At 38.8% G+C, this 19,279-nt stretch overlaps 1 protein-coding gene across 14 annotated transcripts in view; it reads left to right on the top strand.

The window, feature by feature from the left end:
* Positions 1 to 19,279, top strand: part of znf536 (zinc finger protein 536) — a 226,008-nt gene that overhangs the window by 194,409 nt on the left and 12,320 nt on the right. For 2 of the 14 annotated variants that reach the window (XM_044193018.1, XM_044193009.1), the window contains exon 8: positions 8,612 to 8,743. The exons of 11 other annotated variants lie outside the window; for them this stretch is intronic. Coding sequence is in view for 1 of the 3 variants with exons in the window: in XM_044193001.1 (XP_044048936.1) it covers positions 8,612 to 8,766 (155 nt within the window). In the remaining 2 variants the exon portion in view is untranslated. Of the gene's footprint in view, positions 1 to 8,611; positions 11,212 to 19,279 lie in introns of those variants that run through there. One more of the 14 variants, XM_044193001.1, reaches the window with a different exon arrangement.

Below are 19,279 nucleotides of genomic sequence, written 5' to 3'. Positions count from 1 at the left end.
TTAAGATTGGTCAGTGCCAAGGACCTCATGATGGAAATAGAATTTCAACTGTGAAGTTCATGACAGGGTACCACATACTGTAATTAGATACTACACAGCGTATCATTTTACTGTTATACATATTCATTGTTGTGTAAAAACGTCTCTAAAATTACACATAATTTCACTAACTTGGGAAAAAAGGTTTATTGTTGGATTGAACATTGTGCATTTCACGGTTTTAAACAAGTTTCTACTCTCTATCAGCTCATAGTGCTAAACTTCCCATTACATGAAATAAATCAACACATTCTTCTTCTTTTTCATCTTCATCACCATCATCACCATCATCATCGTATCATTATAATTATTTGTAGTAATAGAAGTAATAGAACAATAACAATAGATTTTTGTAGTTTTGTTTTAAAACGTGTCTATTCGTGTCATAAAGGAAGTAAACAATCTAGAAATTGATTTAAAAGGTAGCTGTAGCCATATAAGATGCTCAGGCACTTTTTTTTCAAGCCTACAAGCCCTAAAGGAAACGACAAACCCAATTTGTTACAGTACACTTTTACATTCCAGTACGGTGCTTTGCAGCAGACTGACTCAGACTAAACAGCTGAGGGCACTAATACAAACATCCACTGGCGTGGCCTTTAGCCTGTGTCTGTATCTCAGAGAATAAGGGAAGGATGTTAGTTCATGTAAGCACAAAGCTTTTCAAAAAAAAAAGAAAAAAGCGAATAGTAGCTGCAATCTGTGGAGATGAGATGACCTCACCTATGCCTGTGCCTGAACAAAAGCTTCCTGTTCAGAAAAGGATGGGCGTTAGTGATGGTTAGGAAACTCGAGAGCTTAAATCCTTGATTTTCTTGTGAACAATGTGGAGTTACGGAATGACAGACACGCGCAAAGTTGTGAATACACATAGCCACACTCAGAACAGCCAAAAAATGAAAGAAAGAAAACAAGTTCTCCTAAATAACAGCCTTCATTTGACCGTAATAGAACCAGGGCACATGGGTAATCTGGCAGTTCAATGATTTCTTTCTCTCTTTTTTTTTTTGCTCTTTCCTTCTCTCTCTTTTACATTAAACTAGGCTTTTTCAAAGCACAGTGTGTCACAAGCATTTAAGATGTGGCCTTTTTCCCCCTGCACATTCCAACACCATTATGTTACATTGTTGCTGAATAAAAGGCCGTATTATGTTCCAGCCCCCCCAGTAAAAGGGCAGAAGTGGACCCAGTTTTTATCTGCTGAACGAATCAATCAGGATTATGTCAGCTGAAAAGAATCACAGACAGCAGTCGCCAGGCACTGTGTCTCTATGTGTATGAGTGTGTGTTAGTGTGTATATCCCCTTCTCTGTGTGTAAAGGATGGGAAATTTGCAATGGAGAAAAGCACTTGTTGGTTATGAACATGCCCGGCTTGGTGACAAAGATGTCATTTGGGGTCTAAAAAGCAAGAGGATTTTTTTCTATTTATGTATTTACCCACTCCCCCCTCAGCCCACCCCTTTCTCCTCCTCTGTAGGAGGATTGGAAGGGCACTAATTATCATTTCAGCAGAAATGATTAGGAGATCAAACAGGGATCGAATGCCATTTCCTTCCATTAATGCAGGGGGTTTAGAGTGCCTGTCATGGCTTGGCTTGTCCTTGGGCCTGTGGAGAGAAAAAAAATAACTGAGGGTAAGAGAAAGGAGGGAATAATGGAGGATGGAGAAGAGGCTTAAGAAGAAGGGAGCAGGACGGGACAGGGGTTTGGCAACAGAAAGAGAGAAGAGCTATTCAGTTAAAAGGCCAATGGATTTTGTGAGTGTAAGTTGAAGACATCATTTGAATAGGGAAAGATAATTAGAACAGCTGTTTTTCTTGTGTGATTCTGTAAAAACCTGTACAGAAACTGAATTCAGAAAAAGTCATGGTTGGACACTGGCAGATATTTTGAAAATTCAAACTGCAGCCTGGTCTTTTAAATGTTACTACAGAAGGTTGGCCTGCCTGGTCCCCTCGCAAAACCCCAGACACTTTCGGAGGATCACGTGTGCCATCCTCCACAACAGAATGACCACACGAACAAGACATAAAAGACTGAAGGGAAACAATACAAAGACCAAGAATCAGATTTGACCATGTATTTTAATTTTGGGGGGGTACTCCAGCAATTTAGTATAGCACTTCCATAACATTGTGGGACTCTCAAGTGACAGATTAGGAAAAGATTGATCAAAACTGATGCAGCAGAGGCCAAAGTATCCTTGCTTTTAGTCTGTAAAATGGGTTAGGCTTGATCCTACACATCCCATGATGCAGCTTGATAACGTCATTTGATAGCGCCCAGTAACGGCAGACTGGAGTACCCCTTTAAACATAGACCAAACCATCAATTTAAGAAAATATCTTTTCTGAATCTTCCTGCCATATGACTTTTGATGATTTTTCTTTTAAATCAATATCCTGTGATATTTTCTTGACAACAGCCTCCTGTTAAGATTCAACTTTGAAAGTTTAAGACTAAATGCAAAAGCAGAACATAAACAAGTGACACTGAGTTGGCACCTAACAAAGTTCGATGTTTCCATTAAAAGATCAAAGTGACTCGAGGTGGATATCTGGAAGATTACAGAGAAACAGCGAAGCAAAGGGGCAGAATGGAGAATGTGGATGAGGTTGTGATTGTTTCAGCACGTCAGATGAGAGAAATGTCAAAGAGAATGTGAGAGATGACCTCTGTGTTCATCGCCCATTAATGACCCTGCAGCTCCCAGCTTCATTTTCCCTCTCATCAAAAACATTAAAAAAAAACATTTCCTCCTGTCTCCAATAGTCATTTCCCCCCACATTGTATTTATGTATTGAAAAAAAGGTAATAGATCAAGCACATTCCATTATTCTCTTATAAGATCATTAGCAAATATAATTAGATATGAAAGAAAGTAATTTGGAGAGGAGAGGGGAGAAAAGCGCTATCAGGCAGAGAAGACAGATTGTAGCATCAGAGTGTTTGGGCTTAAATTGCTCAGCGGAGGTATTATCAAGCCGGCAATCTTTTAGCCTCAGAAATAGTTTTGGAGTCAGAGAGCGAAAGATAGAAAGAGGCCACTAACATTCCCTTCAATGTGTTTCCCCAACTGCAATAATTCTTTTTTACATTTTACTTGCTTTCCTTTTTTTCTCCTCTGAATCTTTCCATCCTGTCATAGGCATCACCTCATACTAGACCCGAGAGTTAGCAGCAAAACAAAACTGAGTTTATAAAAAGAAAACAAGTTGACATGGAGTCATCACACTCAAAAAAACACATTATCACAGACAACAGAAAACAGGTAACCTTTTTTACCCACTTCTCGCTCATATTGATTCAGCTTTTGTATTATTTTTGCAACTTTAAAAAACAGAAATAACACACAAATTGCGTTCCACCTTGAAGTCGCTTCATGAGGAAGCTTTTCGCTACACATCTTGTCTTTTCTCTCTCTCGCGCACGCCCCCCCACTCTCCACCTGCACACAGGAGTTTTCGTCACTCTTTGTTGCACCTTAACACCATACCATGTTTGTCTAATAGGGATCTGAGTCGAAAGCAGACTGAGAGCACAACAATCCTGCTGCGTTTCACCACAAATTTGCTTTTTTCCCCCCTTGTTCTTCTTTAGTAGTGCTTTGAGGGATTGGGGGAGGGAAGGGGGAAGGGGGAAGGGTGCAGAGGAGGGGTATCAGGGTGGATGTGGATTTTTCTAGTCTTTTGTGCGAATCACAGGGAATGGTGACTATAAACATCCTGTATTCATTAAAACCATCTAAAAATACAATTTTGGAGGGGGGAGCAGGGAATGCGCTCACTTCCTTGCCGCTCCTCCTTGGTGTATACAAGCGGGCCGTGTTATGCCTGGTGCCGCTCATATTTACATATTTATAAATACTGGGCTGTACAATGAGATGGTGCTGTGCCAAGAACAACACTTTCTGCTAGTGTAGGGCCCGGATGCCTGGGAGAGGGAACAAAGAAGCCACAGCCATCTTCAGTGGCACAGAGAGGGTTCACAGAGCTCAACTTTACACCCTGTTAAAGTCCATATGGATAGAGATGATGACATATGATTGCAACTAGGCTACTTTTAATGCCTGTTTTTTTATGAGACTGATATACTGCAATATAACATATATTGCAGTATATCAGAACTTTTAATAAATATCTGATATTCAGCCAATCAGCTGCATCCCAATTCAGTGGAGGTGAGGATTTGAGTTTCCTCAGCAGATTCAGGTCAGTGCAACCTGCCTCACCTTTAAGAAGCTGTTATTTTCTCATTTACACTCATTTTTGTTCAAAACGAAGCAATGTCTACTCGTGACCCGCTTGTGAGCAGTTGCATGTGCCTACTGGTTGTGACCAGTGCAACAAAATATTTATTTTTTTTGACCATTGTCTTATTTGAATACTTTTAAAGGTCTGAAGAGGTAAAACATCCAGCCAGACAGAAAAAAAGCAAAGATCAGACGTAAATCTGAAAAAAAATTAAGTCAGCAGTATGTTTTTTTTTTTGCTTTCCTGTTTTGTTCATCATCTTGTGACCCTCTGATGTATTGTGTGACCCTATGTGGTGGTCCTGACCGTGCTCTAGTGGTATCTAGCCATGCAGATAGTTTTAGTTTTATTTATCCAGATTTAGAAATATCTGTCTCTGACCACCTGTAAGTATTGCTAATGGTTACTTACACCTCAATCCAATGGAGTTGAGTAGAACTTAGGTTGTGGTGCTTACAGCATTGAACAATGAAAGAATTAAACACCAGTGTGTCTTTCCAGAAACAATATTGTGATTACTTTGGTAATCCACAGATCTCTCTTTGAAGAGTTTTCACAGAATTACTTTCTAGAACTACTATCTGCTAAAGACATCCTGATATAGGATAATTGTTGACAATGTGTTATGTGGATTATCCGGAGTAACAGGAACACTGTTTTAACAATGCTGTGAGCACCACAAACAAGATTGCATTCACCCCATTGTATTGGAGTAGAGACAGGAATCTCAGAGACAGATTTCTCAAAAGTTGAACACAATATGTCAGCTGAGGGCCGGTTCAATCCACTTTAAAAGACCTATCGACCTTCAAAGATCTATGTTAGCTAAACCCTAATGGTCATTAAAAATAGAAAGAATAAAGCTGCTGAAACACAGGCACCGGTGTCATTGTTTTAGCTTTAATATCAATACATGCTGTACAAATGTGCCACACTACCATTCTCAAGAACTGTAGGGTGTTGCACTGCAAAGTAGCTTCTACTTGGTGAATGCCTGTTGTGAGATGTTTTCACAGACTTCTATTAATGCCTCTGAGACCACACACTCACACTTATACACACACACACACACACACACACACACACACACACACACACAGAGTCCACCGTATCCCAAGGCGCTCTCCGACACATGCTCAGAGTGCAGTGTTATGCCATTGTTCCATCCTCCTTCCCATTTATCCATTCTGTTAAGCATGACACATGTATTAACAGTGGATGGATCCTGGAGCTGTGTGTCCTCACACCATATGTTTTCCTTTCCCAGGTCCTCTCCTCTCCAACAACCACCCCTGTCTCCATCTGCTGTCTCACAACACACCACATGAGGGCGTACTTACTCTTTCACATTGTGTTTTAAGAGTGTTGTGGAGATATAGGCATGTACGGTAGATTGGTTCTTTACAGCTATTCTTTGGCTCAAATTAGACAATAATAGTTATATAGATTTTTATCAATATCATTCTGCCATCATGTATGCACACTGCATCAACTCCTAGGAAGGGCAGAATCTTTGAAGGAAACAAATAGATAAGGCCTACATTCATGTGTGCCAGGCAGGTTTTCTGTGTCTGTGAGGTGCATCTGCTGCCTGCCCGAATGGGAAATTAAAAACTGTGAGGGGAAGTTATGCTAAATCTATAAAGTTGGCCAGGCAATCTCTCCCCCTTCGCAGCGGCAGTTGTTTGGGGAGAAGGAGCACCGTGCTTAAATAATAACATTCCAGGTGGCTTAGTTAATGAACAGTGGAAATCAAATATGGAGCCTAATCTGGAGCTCGTTACAGGAAGTTTCTTTACAGGGAAGTCAAAGGCAGGAAGTGCCCTTGGGGAGACTAGACACTTTCTGAAGCTTTTAAAACAAGGAAACTTTATATTTGGTTTATTTTAGTTATGGTGGCTTTTGTAGGCTACATAAAATAAAAACTGTCATAGTAAATCTTAGGGACATTTAATTTAATGGGTTTAATGGTGGCTTCTTTATATTTTTTCCAATAAGAGTGTTTAGGCAAATTAGCCTCTGAATTTAGTTAAGACTTTTAATGCAGACATGTTGAAAGTGAATCTCCATCAATAGAGAAATTACTGGTTCAAATGTATTTAGAGGTATGCTCGACTATCTATAGATAGGCTTTAATGTCTTATTTACTGTCTTAGCTTGCCATCTTGTGGTGAAAGTTGGTTATGAAATCATATCCTTTACTAAGGAATTATAATCTGAGATGTACAGCAAATTTGCTGAAAAAATACCAGTTGACTATAAAAGAGACCAACCCTGTCATGTCAGTGGTGCTTTGTATGATCTAGGATACTATAAGCATGCATTAGATTCAGATTTGATTTGTTTCAGTTTTCTAATCAATGCTTCTACCAATATAATTATAAGTTATTTGTAATTATCCTTTAGTATCACTGGAACTATCTAAAGCGAGTATCATGGAGCATTAAAAGCAGAAGCTCACATGAGACATACAGTAAAGTAAATGTTGGTTGCAGTGATGTTGGGGTTGTTCACTCCATGCGCAGATAGCTAGAGAGTTATTACTCAGCATTTAATCTAAGAGATGTTTTATCATGTTATTAGCTCTTTATTTTCCCTCTGTTACGGCGGCACTTCCTTTCATTTTGATATCCATTTCCGTCCTTGCAAAAGCACAGCTCAAATAAACCCGTGTTTTAATTTGGTTTTGTCAGATTCATAACGCCACTTTAAAAGAACATGACATGCAAATGTGTTCAGCAGTGTTTTATTGCAAAATAATTTTCTAAGAAGTTGCTGAGGGAATGAAAGTGTAGAAAAAGGAGGGGGGCTGGGGACAAGTTGTATTATTTAGTAGCCGCTGCTGTGGGAGCTAATTACAGTTACGCATTTCTTACTGTCTCACCGAGTCTTAAAACTTTTTTATTAGAATTACTCAATTCACTTCTCACCCACTGTCACACTTCCTGTCACACTTATTGAGCCAACCAACTTGCTTGTAACAAGTATGAAACTACTCCAGTTGTCATAACCATAATGTGTAAGTGTCTCATATCATTTTAGAAATGATTATTTCACTGAGCACCCTATCGGAATCTCACAGTGTAAGCTCCTGTGTACAGAAGATGCAAAAATAAAATTAGGAAGAAATACAGTAGATGTAGTAATCTAATGAAAGCTCTGGCAACCTTGCTTATGTAAAGAGCAGCTTCTTACATTACTAATGGTTACTTACAGTGATTGTTGTAGTAGGTAACAGGGTGGACAGAATAACAGGAAAACCCTAGAATGCAATACAAACCAAAACAATAGTACTGCAATAAGAAGGGTACAGGTCACATTTGAAAGGTGTGAATGGACATGGAGGTAATGTGGAATTATTGTATTTGAATGTATTTAATTTTAAAGTGTTCCTGTTATTTTGTCCACCCTATATGTTTAGATACTAATCACATTTGCAGCACAACAGATGACAGTGAAATTCTTTAAAAGCAAAAGGTCAAAGTTGGGACTGTGAGCTGAAGGGTTTGCTATTGCTGGTCCTAGTTGTCTCTGTGTTTTTTTATTTTTTTATAATGGGTATAGTTCATATAATGTATTGAATATGAATCCAGAGGAGACATTTTAAAGGGTCAGCTCACTGAAATTACCAATTGCTTGCTTATCTCTAGCAGAACCTAGCCATGCCGATACTCTTGGTTTCATTTGTCCAGGATTGGAGATAATCTTCTTTAATATTTCAGTCACCATACCAATACAATGGAAGTGAATTGAATTTTGTTTGTGGAAAAATATAATATTTAAAAACTTTAACAGCAACACATTTTTCCAAAAACAGTGTCCCTGTAATTGTGGATAATCCTTAGACTTGTCTCTGGATAGGTTTCACTGGGACTACTTTATACCAAAGGAATGGTTACGGAACCTACGAAAACTGTTATAGTGAGTTCTATGGATTATCCAGCGTGACAGAGACACTGGAAAGAGATGCAGCTGTTGAATTTTTAAATGCTGCAAGCACAACAAACAAAATTCCATTGTAGAGGGGTGGAGACTCAAACTCAGAATGTGGATAAATTAAACCAGAACTATTTATAACTGCAGGTAAGTGAGACAATTTTTTTTTTCTGTAATTTGGCTGAAATGACCCTTTAAAGTCTTTAAGCTTGACACAGTGGCCATGGCTCATGGGCCCAATGTGTGTCTCAAATATCTCATCCATCCATTTGGCCCCACTGACTGTATGATGCAATGCTGAGGGTGTGTCTGTGTGTACTGCAGGGTCTGTGTGTTGGGTCCATGGTGCTAATCTGCCTCTTGTTCTCTCATTGGCCGTAGTGCATCTCTGGGTAGGAGAGGAGGACCAGCCTATGACCCATGACCCCGCGCTGACCCACGACCCCAACCATCTTAACAACGACCTTAACCACCCTAACAACCATAACCTAGGCGACCCCGAGGGGCTGGATGCCCACGCTGTAAACAAAGACTAACGGCCCACACCGGAGCAAGGCAGGATGATGATGATGATGATGATGATGAAGGCGATGATGAGGAGGAGGATGAAGGATAAATGAAGGAATACACTATGACAAAGACTTTATTTAAGATGAAAAAAACACATACTACCGTCAGAGTCAAGAGAAGGCGAGAACTATATGAAGGAAAGTTTGGGACAGTTTCCTTTGGGGATGGACCTAATGACTTTTGCAAGCGTCCTTGGACACTAAACAAAGTGATGGCAACTTTCCTGTTTTGTCTCCTGTGGTCTGAATGCCCCTTGTCTTCGTTGTCTTCTCTTATACAATGTTATTTTTTTTGTCTTTTTTTCTTTTGATGAAGCTACCTGTCTGATTAGCACTTCCTGGCACTGCAATCTCTGATACATTCCTTGAGTTAGAAAGTTGTGTCTTTTTTTAGGACTGAAGTGTAGTGCTTTAATCAAATGCTTTCAAAGACTTTTCTCTCCTGTTAAATGAAGAAGACAATTATTTCACAAGTCCATGGAGCATTATTATATTGTACCTGGAATGTATTCTACTGTAGAATAGAAACTCAACTTTACCGGACTGTTGACAGAGACCAAGCACATTTTATGTCAGACCAGCCACTTGTGGCTATCCTATCAGCTGTCATAGAGTCACTATTTATGTCCCATGACCATGCATTACACTGGTTATGGTTAACACAGGACAGGGCACCATATGACAATCTACAACACAAGTTGTTTTCCAGAAATAATATGATATTGCTGGTAGAAAATATACCCACAGTTGACTTTTGATGATGGTGGTGCTAATGATGATTGTGAAGAAGACAGCATATTCAAACTGCCCTAAATGTACTTATAATACTATATCCCCACTCCATAGCCAGGCCATTACAGGCCTTCACCCTGCTGTATGGCTCCCTTTGTCTTTTTTTCTTGTTCTGTATCATTCAACACAGCGCCCATAGACGCTTAATGTACATAGAGAGATATACGGTAGTTAAAAAAAAAAGTGACAACTAAAGTTTAAAGCATTTGTGACGAGGAAAAGCAAAGAAGTGACATTAGTTTACACGGCCACGTTCTCAAAAGGTAGCCATTCTACTAGAGTTTGACAGAGAAGAATTTAAAAAAAAGATTTCAAAAACAAAAAAGGCTGAACAGTTTCTTTATCGCCCTCCACCCCTTTCTCTTCATCTCTCATGTCAACCTCAAGGACTCTAGTGTTGCAGATGTTTCTAAAATACTGCCACGATCATTGTTGCACAGTGTTACTGACTACTGAAAATGGCTTGATGTATTTACTTTAAGATGAGAAAAAAAGAACAAAAAACTGGAAAAAAGACATATTGTGTATAGCCTTAGATACAAGTCATCTGTTATTGCTTCTACAAAGCTATGTAGCTGTGCTAGACTGTAGGACGTAGGGTTGATTTTATTTTTAATTTTTATATGTACTGTACATTAATGCCTTCTCCATTTACTGATCAAAAAAAAGAGGAAAAGATGACAATCGTCTCCTGTGCTGCAAACATATTTGCCCCCATATATACAGAATCCATTATGCATAGAGGGACTTTATCCTTTCTTATTTCTTTAATTTTTTTTTGGTTCTCAGAAGTATTTTGCACTGTGATAGTATTATAAATCCAACCTATACAGTACAAAAATAGCTAACTAACTAAACTGAAGGTGTGTGTTTGTGTGTCCCTTGGCATTGTGAAATGTTTCTACGTCATTTTTTGTGAACCCAGAGAAAAAATCTAATTCGGTATGTAGAGTTCAAATAGAATACTTCTTTATTTTAGTTTGATCAACCTCTATACTGTATGTGGCTTTGACAAATTGTTACCCAGATTTCGTTTGTATGCAAATCCCCGTTTTACCTGCAGCGTAGGCCCATCACTGCTTTAGCCTGGGTGATTTTCAGTGCTCAAATTCCAACTTGAGGAGATTTTGCTGCAGTATAGCCTCAGATTTTTTTTTGTCCATTTTAATTTGATTTATGTAGATTACAATCAACCATTCTTTCAATTTCAAAATGCCAGGAAAAGGGGGATTAAAAACTAAAATAATAAGAGTGAGACATATGAAAAGTGAGAAGTAATGGTTGTAGGGAAATATAACGGGGTGTTTGAAGGGAGGAATTCTGGAAATGGGGTCTGAGTAAACCAATCAGATGTATCCGACTGGAGGCACAGACCAATGGCATTGACCTCTGACCCCATCTCTGTTTTCCAGGGGTGTAAAGATGGCGAGAGTCTCGCTTGGGCTCTCTCATTCTCTTAACCAGCTGTAATGAGCATTCCACTCCACATATTATGTACAAAACCTGTCTTGTGAGCTGAACACTCTTTATGTTTCGCTGTACCCTCATGGCAGATGCTTCGTTTTGTAACTACTGAACTGTACTTATAGTAAAAATAAAATGTATTCAAACTAAAATATGGATTGTCACAGAGCAACAGCCTGTTTCATGTTTTTAATTTCTTCATTTCTGACAGAGCGAGAATCAGAGAAAATCAGCGAGACGCCGTGACGGAGTGTCACTGTGTGATCAGAAGTGGGTAAACTGTTTGGAGAGTAGTCCATTACTTCCAACACAAGTTATTATCTCTCAGTCAATTTGATGGCAAAGCTTCACGGACTGTGATCATGATGTTAAATACACACAACTAAATTACTGTCTGCACCACTTTGTCTCCCAAAGGTGCACGTAAAGTAGTTGTAGTGAAACAGTATGGGGATGATAGGAAACACATGAGCATGCTCAAAGCTTCCCACAGGCAAAAAGATTCAGACATGACAGTAAAATACTTTCAGATTAGGGACGTGCTGTGCGTATCATACGTCTTTGTCTTTTGCCTCATCTCTGTCTCTGTTCCCCAACCAGCTTCTTTGTTTCTAGGTTAAGTTATTTTTGACATTGAGCGCATGCATCAGACTTCTCTGTCTTTCTCTCTTCTGGTCCATCCCACTTACTTTTGACCACTCCCCACTTGAATATCGCTCTGTCAAAACATATTGTGTAAACTAACAACAGCTACAATCAATCTGTCTAGACTAAAAACCAACTGTAGATAACAGCTTCAGTATCACAGATAAGAAAATCAGATACCTTATTCAATGGACTTTGTGAAACTGTTATTAGCATATCTACAGAAGGTTGTTGCACACAGTATCTAGCATTTATATGCAAGTATACAGACATCAAAGGAATATTCAGCACTCAGATCTGAAACCAAAGTAGCAATATAACTATAAAAATATGTAAGAACTGTATTCAATCTTACTTTAGTAAAATTCTGGCTATATCTTATCAACAAAAGGTACTAAAAGTAACAAAAGTAAACATGCTCTTTGTGTGCATGTAATATATTACTTGGGACCTGTCATAGTCAGGTGTTGGCTGGGCTCACTCAGCTTACAGTGGAACACTGAAACTCTGCCTGGCACATGTTCTGCAGCCTGAAATTGAACTGAATTTAAATAAATTATTAAAGCATTATTAATAAACTTGAAAAGATATGGTTAACATAAGTTACTGTGAAATGTACTGAAATAGGATTATCCCATTGGTGATCAATTCAGTGTGCTGTTATTATTAAACACAGTAACCTTTTGTTTGGTTAGTATTTTTCCACTGCATGTGTATTGTGTATTGACTGCATACTTTTAACGAACTTGCTGTTGTCAAGTAATGATTAGGGTTTAAGGCAGCAATATGATATTATCCTGTTTATGCCATAAATCATGATAATCAAGACTAGTGCAATGTCTGGGTATGCAATTTACACTTAGTTGTACAAAATGTCTTTAATAGTGTGTTGCTGTTTCTTTTCTCTTTTTTTTGTACTTACATCAGTGAAAGGGTCTATGGTATAAGAAAAAAAGCAAAATTGGTAATAATCAAAAATTTCAGGCATTCTATCAGATCATTTCAATACATTTTTTGACATTAAAATTTAGTTTAAATGGGTTTATCAAAAGTAAAGAAAGTAAAGACAGCATTCAAGGTCAGGCAGAAATTAGTGTCAGTTTATAGTGGGTCAGGCGAAGGAATCTCATCAAAACTACAGTAATATAAATGTTTGTGCGTGTCTGAGGGTATGTACACCTGTGGTGCAAGTATAAATACATTTTGCAAAGCAGTTCCCCTATCATAACAGTAAAATTGACAACAAATCTCCCACACATCAAATATTAACTCCAACACAAAGTTTCCTCCCCACACAGCACAGCCTGTTCAGCTGACTCTGCTTTTCAAAGGAAGAAATATTTTATGGTTTCATTGCCCCCCGCTGTCGTCTGAAACCTGATCCGCACCCCATTGATGGAATCCGTATTTGTGTTTAACCATCGTCAGGACCCCAAAGGCTGCTGAGCTGCTGCCCAGGTCAATGTCTGACTAATTTTTAAACGGATCAGCTGCACTGCACCAGATGTGGGGGGGGGGCCTCCTGCCACGCATCTTCCAAGTCTGTTCCCAATAAAACTCACATCCGGAGAAATTAACTGTTTGACTGGTTTATATCCACACACACGTACACACACACATCACACATGTACTGTAACTTTTCGGTGCATGTGTGTTTGTATGTGGGGGTGTGGGCATGCATAAATGACTGTGTGTGTGTGTGTGTGTGTGTGTGTGTGTGTGTGTGTGTGTGTGTGTGTGTGTGTGTGTGTGTGTGTGTGTGTGTCATCCCTACATTTGAGTAGGTATGTGTCTCCATGCAACAGTGCACATCTGTCTGATTAAAGAACACATTAGGTCATCTTTCATTCCATCCAGCCTGTCGTGTGTGTGCGTGTATTTGTGTGTGTTGCTATTCGTTATTCAGCTGAGCAATTTCAATATTTGAAGCGACCTCTTTCACAGCATGATGAACACCACTCTTTGCCCTTCATTTAACTTCCTCTCTTGTCATTTTCTCTGTCTCTCCCTCTGTCTTTCAACTCTCTCTCTCTCTTCAGTATCCATTTCCTCTCATTTTCCTCCATGGCATGTTGTGCAGCCTTGTATGTAAGCACATGTTTGTACACGCATGCTGGCATGTTAATTGTCTGCGTGCTTGTGCGTCTACGTGTGGATTGATGTGTTTGAGATGACGGTCTGCAGCGGTTGCAGTTGTGCCAGCATTTAGTTGGTCGCCGGGCAGATGGTGACCTGCAGATGAACTCGTCTTTCTGCTCATTTGTTCAGCTGCCTCTAATTTTCCCTCCTCCTTTACATTAGAACGGCTGGTGTCTTGCAGTGCAGCTCTCTAGTTGGACCACCAGAGGGCACAACAGACCAGGTTTTGGTGCTGAGCTGGTGGTGGGTACGGTCCTGTGATGAAGTTGCATGTAGCATTGCAGAGGGAAATGCAACAATTTAGGGATTTGGGGGTTTAATCAACCTTGTATTTAAAGTGAATTCCTTTTAGGCTGACAAAATCACAAAAAAAACAAATAATTTATTATTTCCCCATCAGAATTGTATTTGTGGCAGTGTATAGAAGGCTTTGAGTCAGCCTTTAAACCTTCTTACAGACAAAATAACTGATCATTTAACTGAATAATTAAAATGTAAAAAAAAAAAAAAAAATAGTAACACAAATTTGAGACTTTATGTTTGGTGGCTGGCCAAAATTTTTTGAGCTACAGGGGACATGGACTTGTGAATATTTTCAAAATCCTGGCTACAGCGCTGTCTTCCTCCTCTTCAGAAGGAGGGTCAGAGAAGGACTCTCGCAGCTAGTAGGGATTCAGTGTCTTGCGCAAAGGCACTTAAACAAAAAGGACACTATGTGTCATGCTTTTGTGCATGTCATTGTTTGTTTCCTCCCTGTTTGTTGTCCGTTTTTCACTATCTTCAAACATAAGTTCTCTTCCCTGACTGGTCCAGGCAACAATTATGCTCTCTCTATTTTCTTTGTCTAACTAGAGATCAGACTATTTTTCTTTTGTGAGTTAACTCTTGAAATTGTCCTTTAGTATGCTCTTTTTGGGAGAATGACCAAGTAAAATTGGGGTACCTTTATACACTGTATATATATATATATATTATTTTTGTTTAACTCTAGTTAAGAGGTGGCATAGAAAGAGTAGTTATGTTTTCTTTTAATCCACATGTTCTTTTTTTTGTCCAGAATTGTACTCTACCACCTGTGGGTTCTTTTCCACTTCTAGGAAAGAGGCATGCTCTACAAAAAAACATCAGGGTAAAATAAAATCACTGCATTAGTTTACAGAAGTCCTGTTTCTTTATCATTTTTTGTATCATTTATTCTTGAAGTCTAAAACTAAATTTAAAATGATTTATTCTATAATAAATAAATATACCCTGTCACATGATACATAAAAGATACAGTTATGATACTAGACTAAGTAGTGCTGACACAATTTGTCAATGAACAGAAAATTAATCGGCATCAATTTTGATAATTGTCCAAAGTCAGAAATGCAGACATTTCTCAGGTTCCAGCATCTTAAATGTAAGAATGTGCTGATTTTCTTGGACAAAACAAGCAATCTGAAGATGTTACTTTAGAATCTGAAAATGTGTAATCAGAATTTCTCACTATTTTCTGACATTTTATAACCAAACGATTAATACAATATTCAAAAACATAATCAATAGAATGACTGTTAGTTGCAGCCCTGAGTTTAAGCAGAACATATACTAACAAATGTTAATGTGACAGCTTGTCCCCTCATTCTCATGCATCCTTCTGTTTTCTGCCAAGCATCTGCTTATGTATGTGGGTGTGTTAACGTCTGCATGTGTGTCAGCATGTGCCCAGCAAAGTGTGTGTGTTTGTGAGTGTGTGCTCTCTGCAGGGCTAGTGTGCTATGGCCTCCTCTTTCTCTCTCCTCAGCTTTTATGAATCGATGATCATGTGGTGTAAGGGAGATAGATGGCCCCCAGCTCCATCTTGTCTCCTCTAATTGTAAAATATTAGTTACATTAGACTCTGGCCCATGATTAATGGAACTTATTTGGAAGGTGGACTGTTGCTCACACACACACATACTTTCTTCTTTCTTTCTTTCTCTCTTCCTCTCTCGGTTACCAATGGTCTCCAAAGTCTCTTCCTGAAAGAATTGAGTGATTTCACTTAAAGCGAACAAACAGGCTTCCCCGGCAAGGAAAGTGAAGGAGAAAAAAACAGGAAAGAGAGAAGAGGAGGAGGAGAAGGAGAGGAAATGACGAAGGGAGATAAGAAAAAGTGGAGAGCTTATGAACGGGGGTAAATAACAGCTCTACCGGGAGAGGTTTTAAAAAGTTGTGGTGTTGGCTGGATCCAAAGGGATTTAAGCTCCTTGGAAGATAAATTAGATAGAGTTAGAGTATTCAGTATGCAGGATCACATTCGAAAAATGCAAAACATGATCAAGTCTTGATCGTGTTTACAAGCTGATCTCTGTGAAAAAGAGATATTTTTGTCGAATGCTAAGTTCAGACAGTGAAAAATTTGAAGTGTGCACTGTGGTACAGGGGCAGTTGAGGGCTTTTCTTCTTATTTTAGTCAATTTTTTCAGTCAAGTGAGAGAAATGCATGCATGTACAGACACACAGACTTAATTATTCCTCACCTCCTGTTTTGCACAAATTGCAAGTCCTTGAGGAGCACCTGGCCAGAGCAATGTGAAACACACTAATACACACACACACACACCACTTCAGACTGTGTGCTGATAACACTTGCTGTTCTTCAGCTGCAGCTTGCCTCACTTACAGCTGCTAACAGCAAACACTACTGATACATGATCAGCATGTGTGGTGAAGTTGCCTTCCTGCGCGTCGGTCAGGCTCTCAAATTTGTCTTACTTGAGGTGCAAGATATCATTACCATACTACCTTTGAGACTTTAGTCTAGTGGTTTAAAATATCTTGCAATGTCATCATAGTGAAGATTAGCATTTTATACAGGCATATTTTAAGTGGAAATATGAATTGTTTTCCAGCACAGAACAGCAAGTGTTTTTTAACACACAACTTGCAGTTTTATTATCTTATTGATACTGATGTCTCCATGGTGAAAGAGGAGGGAAAGTGACAAGGGGGCAGATTTGTTTAATTTCACAACATATACTTTATTTAACTAACATTCTTGTTGCGCAAGAATAGATCCCACATATTCCAAACATTTTTCGCAGGTGTGTTAAGGTGACTAGCAATAGAAAACAATGTGTGCACTTGGAAATCACATACTGTATATACTGTACATCACACTTGTTTTTCAAAAGTTTGGCTTTCATCCTTCTGCTTGAACCTCGAAACAAACAAATCAACAAACACATTTAAAATGTTCTGTACACAAAGCAACATTAACCTTATTTGTGAAGCAGTTTATTATTTTACATACAACTTTAAATACCTAAATGCTGCACACATTTACATGTGGTAGCTGCTCACAGTCTTCTACTGTAGGCAGGGGCATATTGAAAGCAGGTAAATGCAGCTTGCCAGCTTTAAAAATCTTAAATTACTTTTATACCAAACCTCAGGGGTGTTTATAATGTCATTATCTTGTCTCATTGTTTTTCTTTTGTAAATGCTGCAATCACTCATATTTTCAAACTGAATTATGGTATCTTCCTGTGAGCACATATGATGGCTATTCTGTCTACCTATCTAATCTACCACCCACATGTGCTAGGCAGAGATTAAATACAAACAAACCGTTCACGTAGCGAGGCACTTACATTGGTAGAAGAAGTACTCAGATATTGTATTTAAGTTATAGCAGCAATACCACAATGTAGAAATGCCCAATTACAGGTAAAAGTATCTTATTTAAAACTATATTTAAGTAAAACTAATAACTAGTACTAAAAATTCTTAAGTATCAAAAATAAATGTATTTTTTAGGCAGTAGGCCCCTGTCAGTGTTATATTGTAATATTATTGGGTTAATGTTTGCAGTATTTTAATGTTGGGCCTGGTCAAGATAAAGCTAATAATTATTTTATATGCATAATCTGTAAAGCAAACGGGATTTATAGATGTCAGATTTCCCTGGAGGAAAATTTCCCTTGGAAATGTAGTGCATCAGAAGTATACCATAGCAGAACATTGAAATATTACTTCCACCACTGCCCACAAAATTGCAGGAAAAACTTCCTTATGAACAACTGAAATTGTGTTCTCCAATTTTCTTTTTTCTAAGTAAGCAAGTTGCTGTTGAGCTTGTTGCATGTTTCCGTGTTGTGATCCTCAATTACTATAATCATCTCCAATATTCAGTTTAAATGCTACAAAGCATTTTTTTGACTTTTGTCATTTTTTATTCTTGAATGTTCAAATCATGCACAGTAATGATGATGATCACGTTTAAGTGGGGCTATGATGCAGTAGCTGAGATGAGCTTTATCCCGTTTATTTACAACTACAGCCCTTCAGCCACTGGGCAGCTCCACTGAGCAGTTTGGCTTCAGTGCTTTGCCCAGTAGTAACTCTGTAGTGAACAATAGTTGAGCCTATAAGGCTCTAAGGGGACTGTTGAATGTAAAGCATTTAGTTTCATTATCTAGTTCTTCCAGTTGTTCTTGGGTATCTGAGCTTTAAACTGAAGACCTTCCAGTCACAATATTGCTTTAACCTCTGGACCAGTGATGGGATCCATTTGTTGAAGTCCTCAGAGTGGTCGATACAATTAATACAATTTTATACAGATAAACGTACATACACACACAAACTTATATATACATAAAGTATATAGTGTGAACAGTTCTACAGTTAAAGGCTAAATCAGCAATAACCAAACTCTCCCTCTCTTGGGATCCCCATGGCAAAATCTTGAATGTCTCAGTTTGTCTGGCTGTCTGTTGCTCTGTGTTTTCTAACTGTTTCCCTAACTTTAAACTGTTATCGCTGTGTGTTGAGGTCAAAGGAAGTTCATGATGATTAATGCAGCAGAGCAGCCGATGCTCTTTGTGTCAGAATGTGAGTGAGAAGCAGGTGGCCGGCATATCTATCAACTCCCACTGCCCTCCATTTTTTTTATTGCTGAGAGACATGGATGACAGCCTACACACACACACACACACACACACACACACACACAGACAGACACAGCCACACTTGCAGTTGGGCATCCATTATCTGTGTACGGTGACAGGTCAGCAGCAGATTGTTCCTCCCTCAGTTCAGCAGGGAGTGAGAAAAAATAAGGCGAGGTTGGGCATCTAGTATGCACACACACACACACACACACACACACACACACACACACACTCATATGCTGTGAACCCCTCTGCAAAAGATGGGGATTGTGAAAAATGATACAAATGACTGAGTGGAGTGAGTGAGTGAGTGAGTGAGTAAGCAAACGGATGAGTGAGTGGATTTCATTAACGTAAAACAAGTGAATAAGTGAATATAAGAAAACATGAGTGAGTGGGTAAATAATTAAAAATCAGACAATATGAGGGAGTGAATGAAGGAAAGAAAATGTGAAAAAGTGTGTTAATGAACGAAGCAATGAGTAAGTGAGTGAGTGATTGGGTGAACGAAGGCATGAGTGAAA

This window comes from Siniperca chuatsi, linkage group LG1 (assembly GCF_020085105.1).
Source record: "Siniperca chuatsi isolate FFG_IHB_CAS linkage group LG1, ASM2008510v1, whole genome shotgun sequence".
Taxonomy (NCBI): domain Eukaryota; kingdom Metazoa; phylum Chordata; class Actinopteri; order Centrarchiformes; family Sinipercidae; genus Siniperca; species Siniperca chuatsi.
Note: the sequence above shows the minus strand (reverse complement) of the source record. Positions and strands in the feature narration are given on the sequence as shown.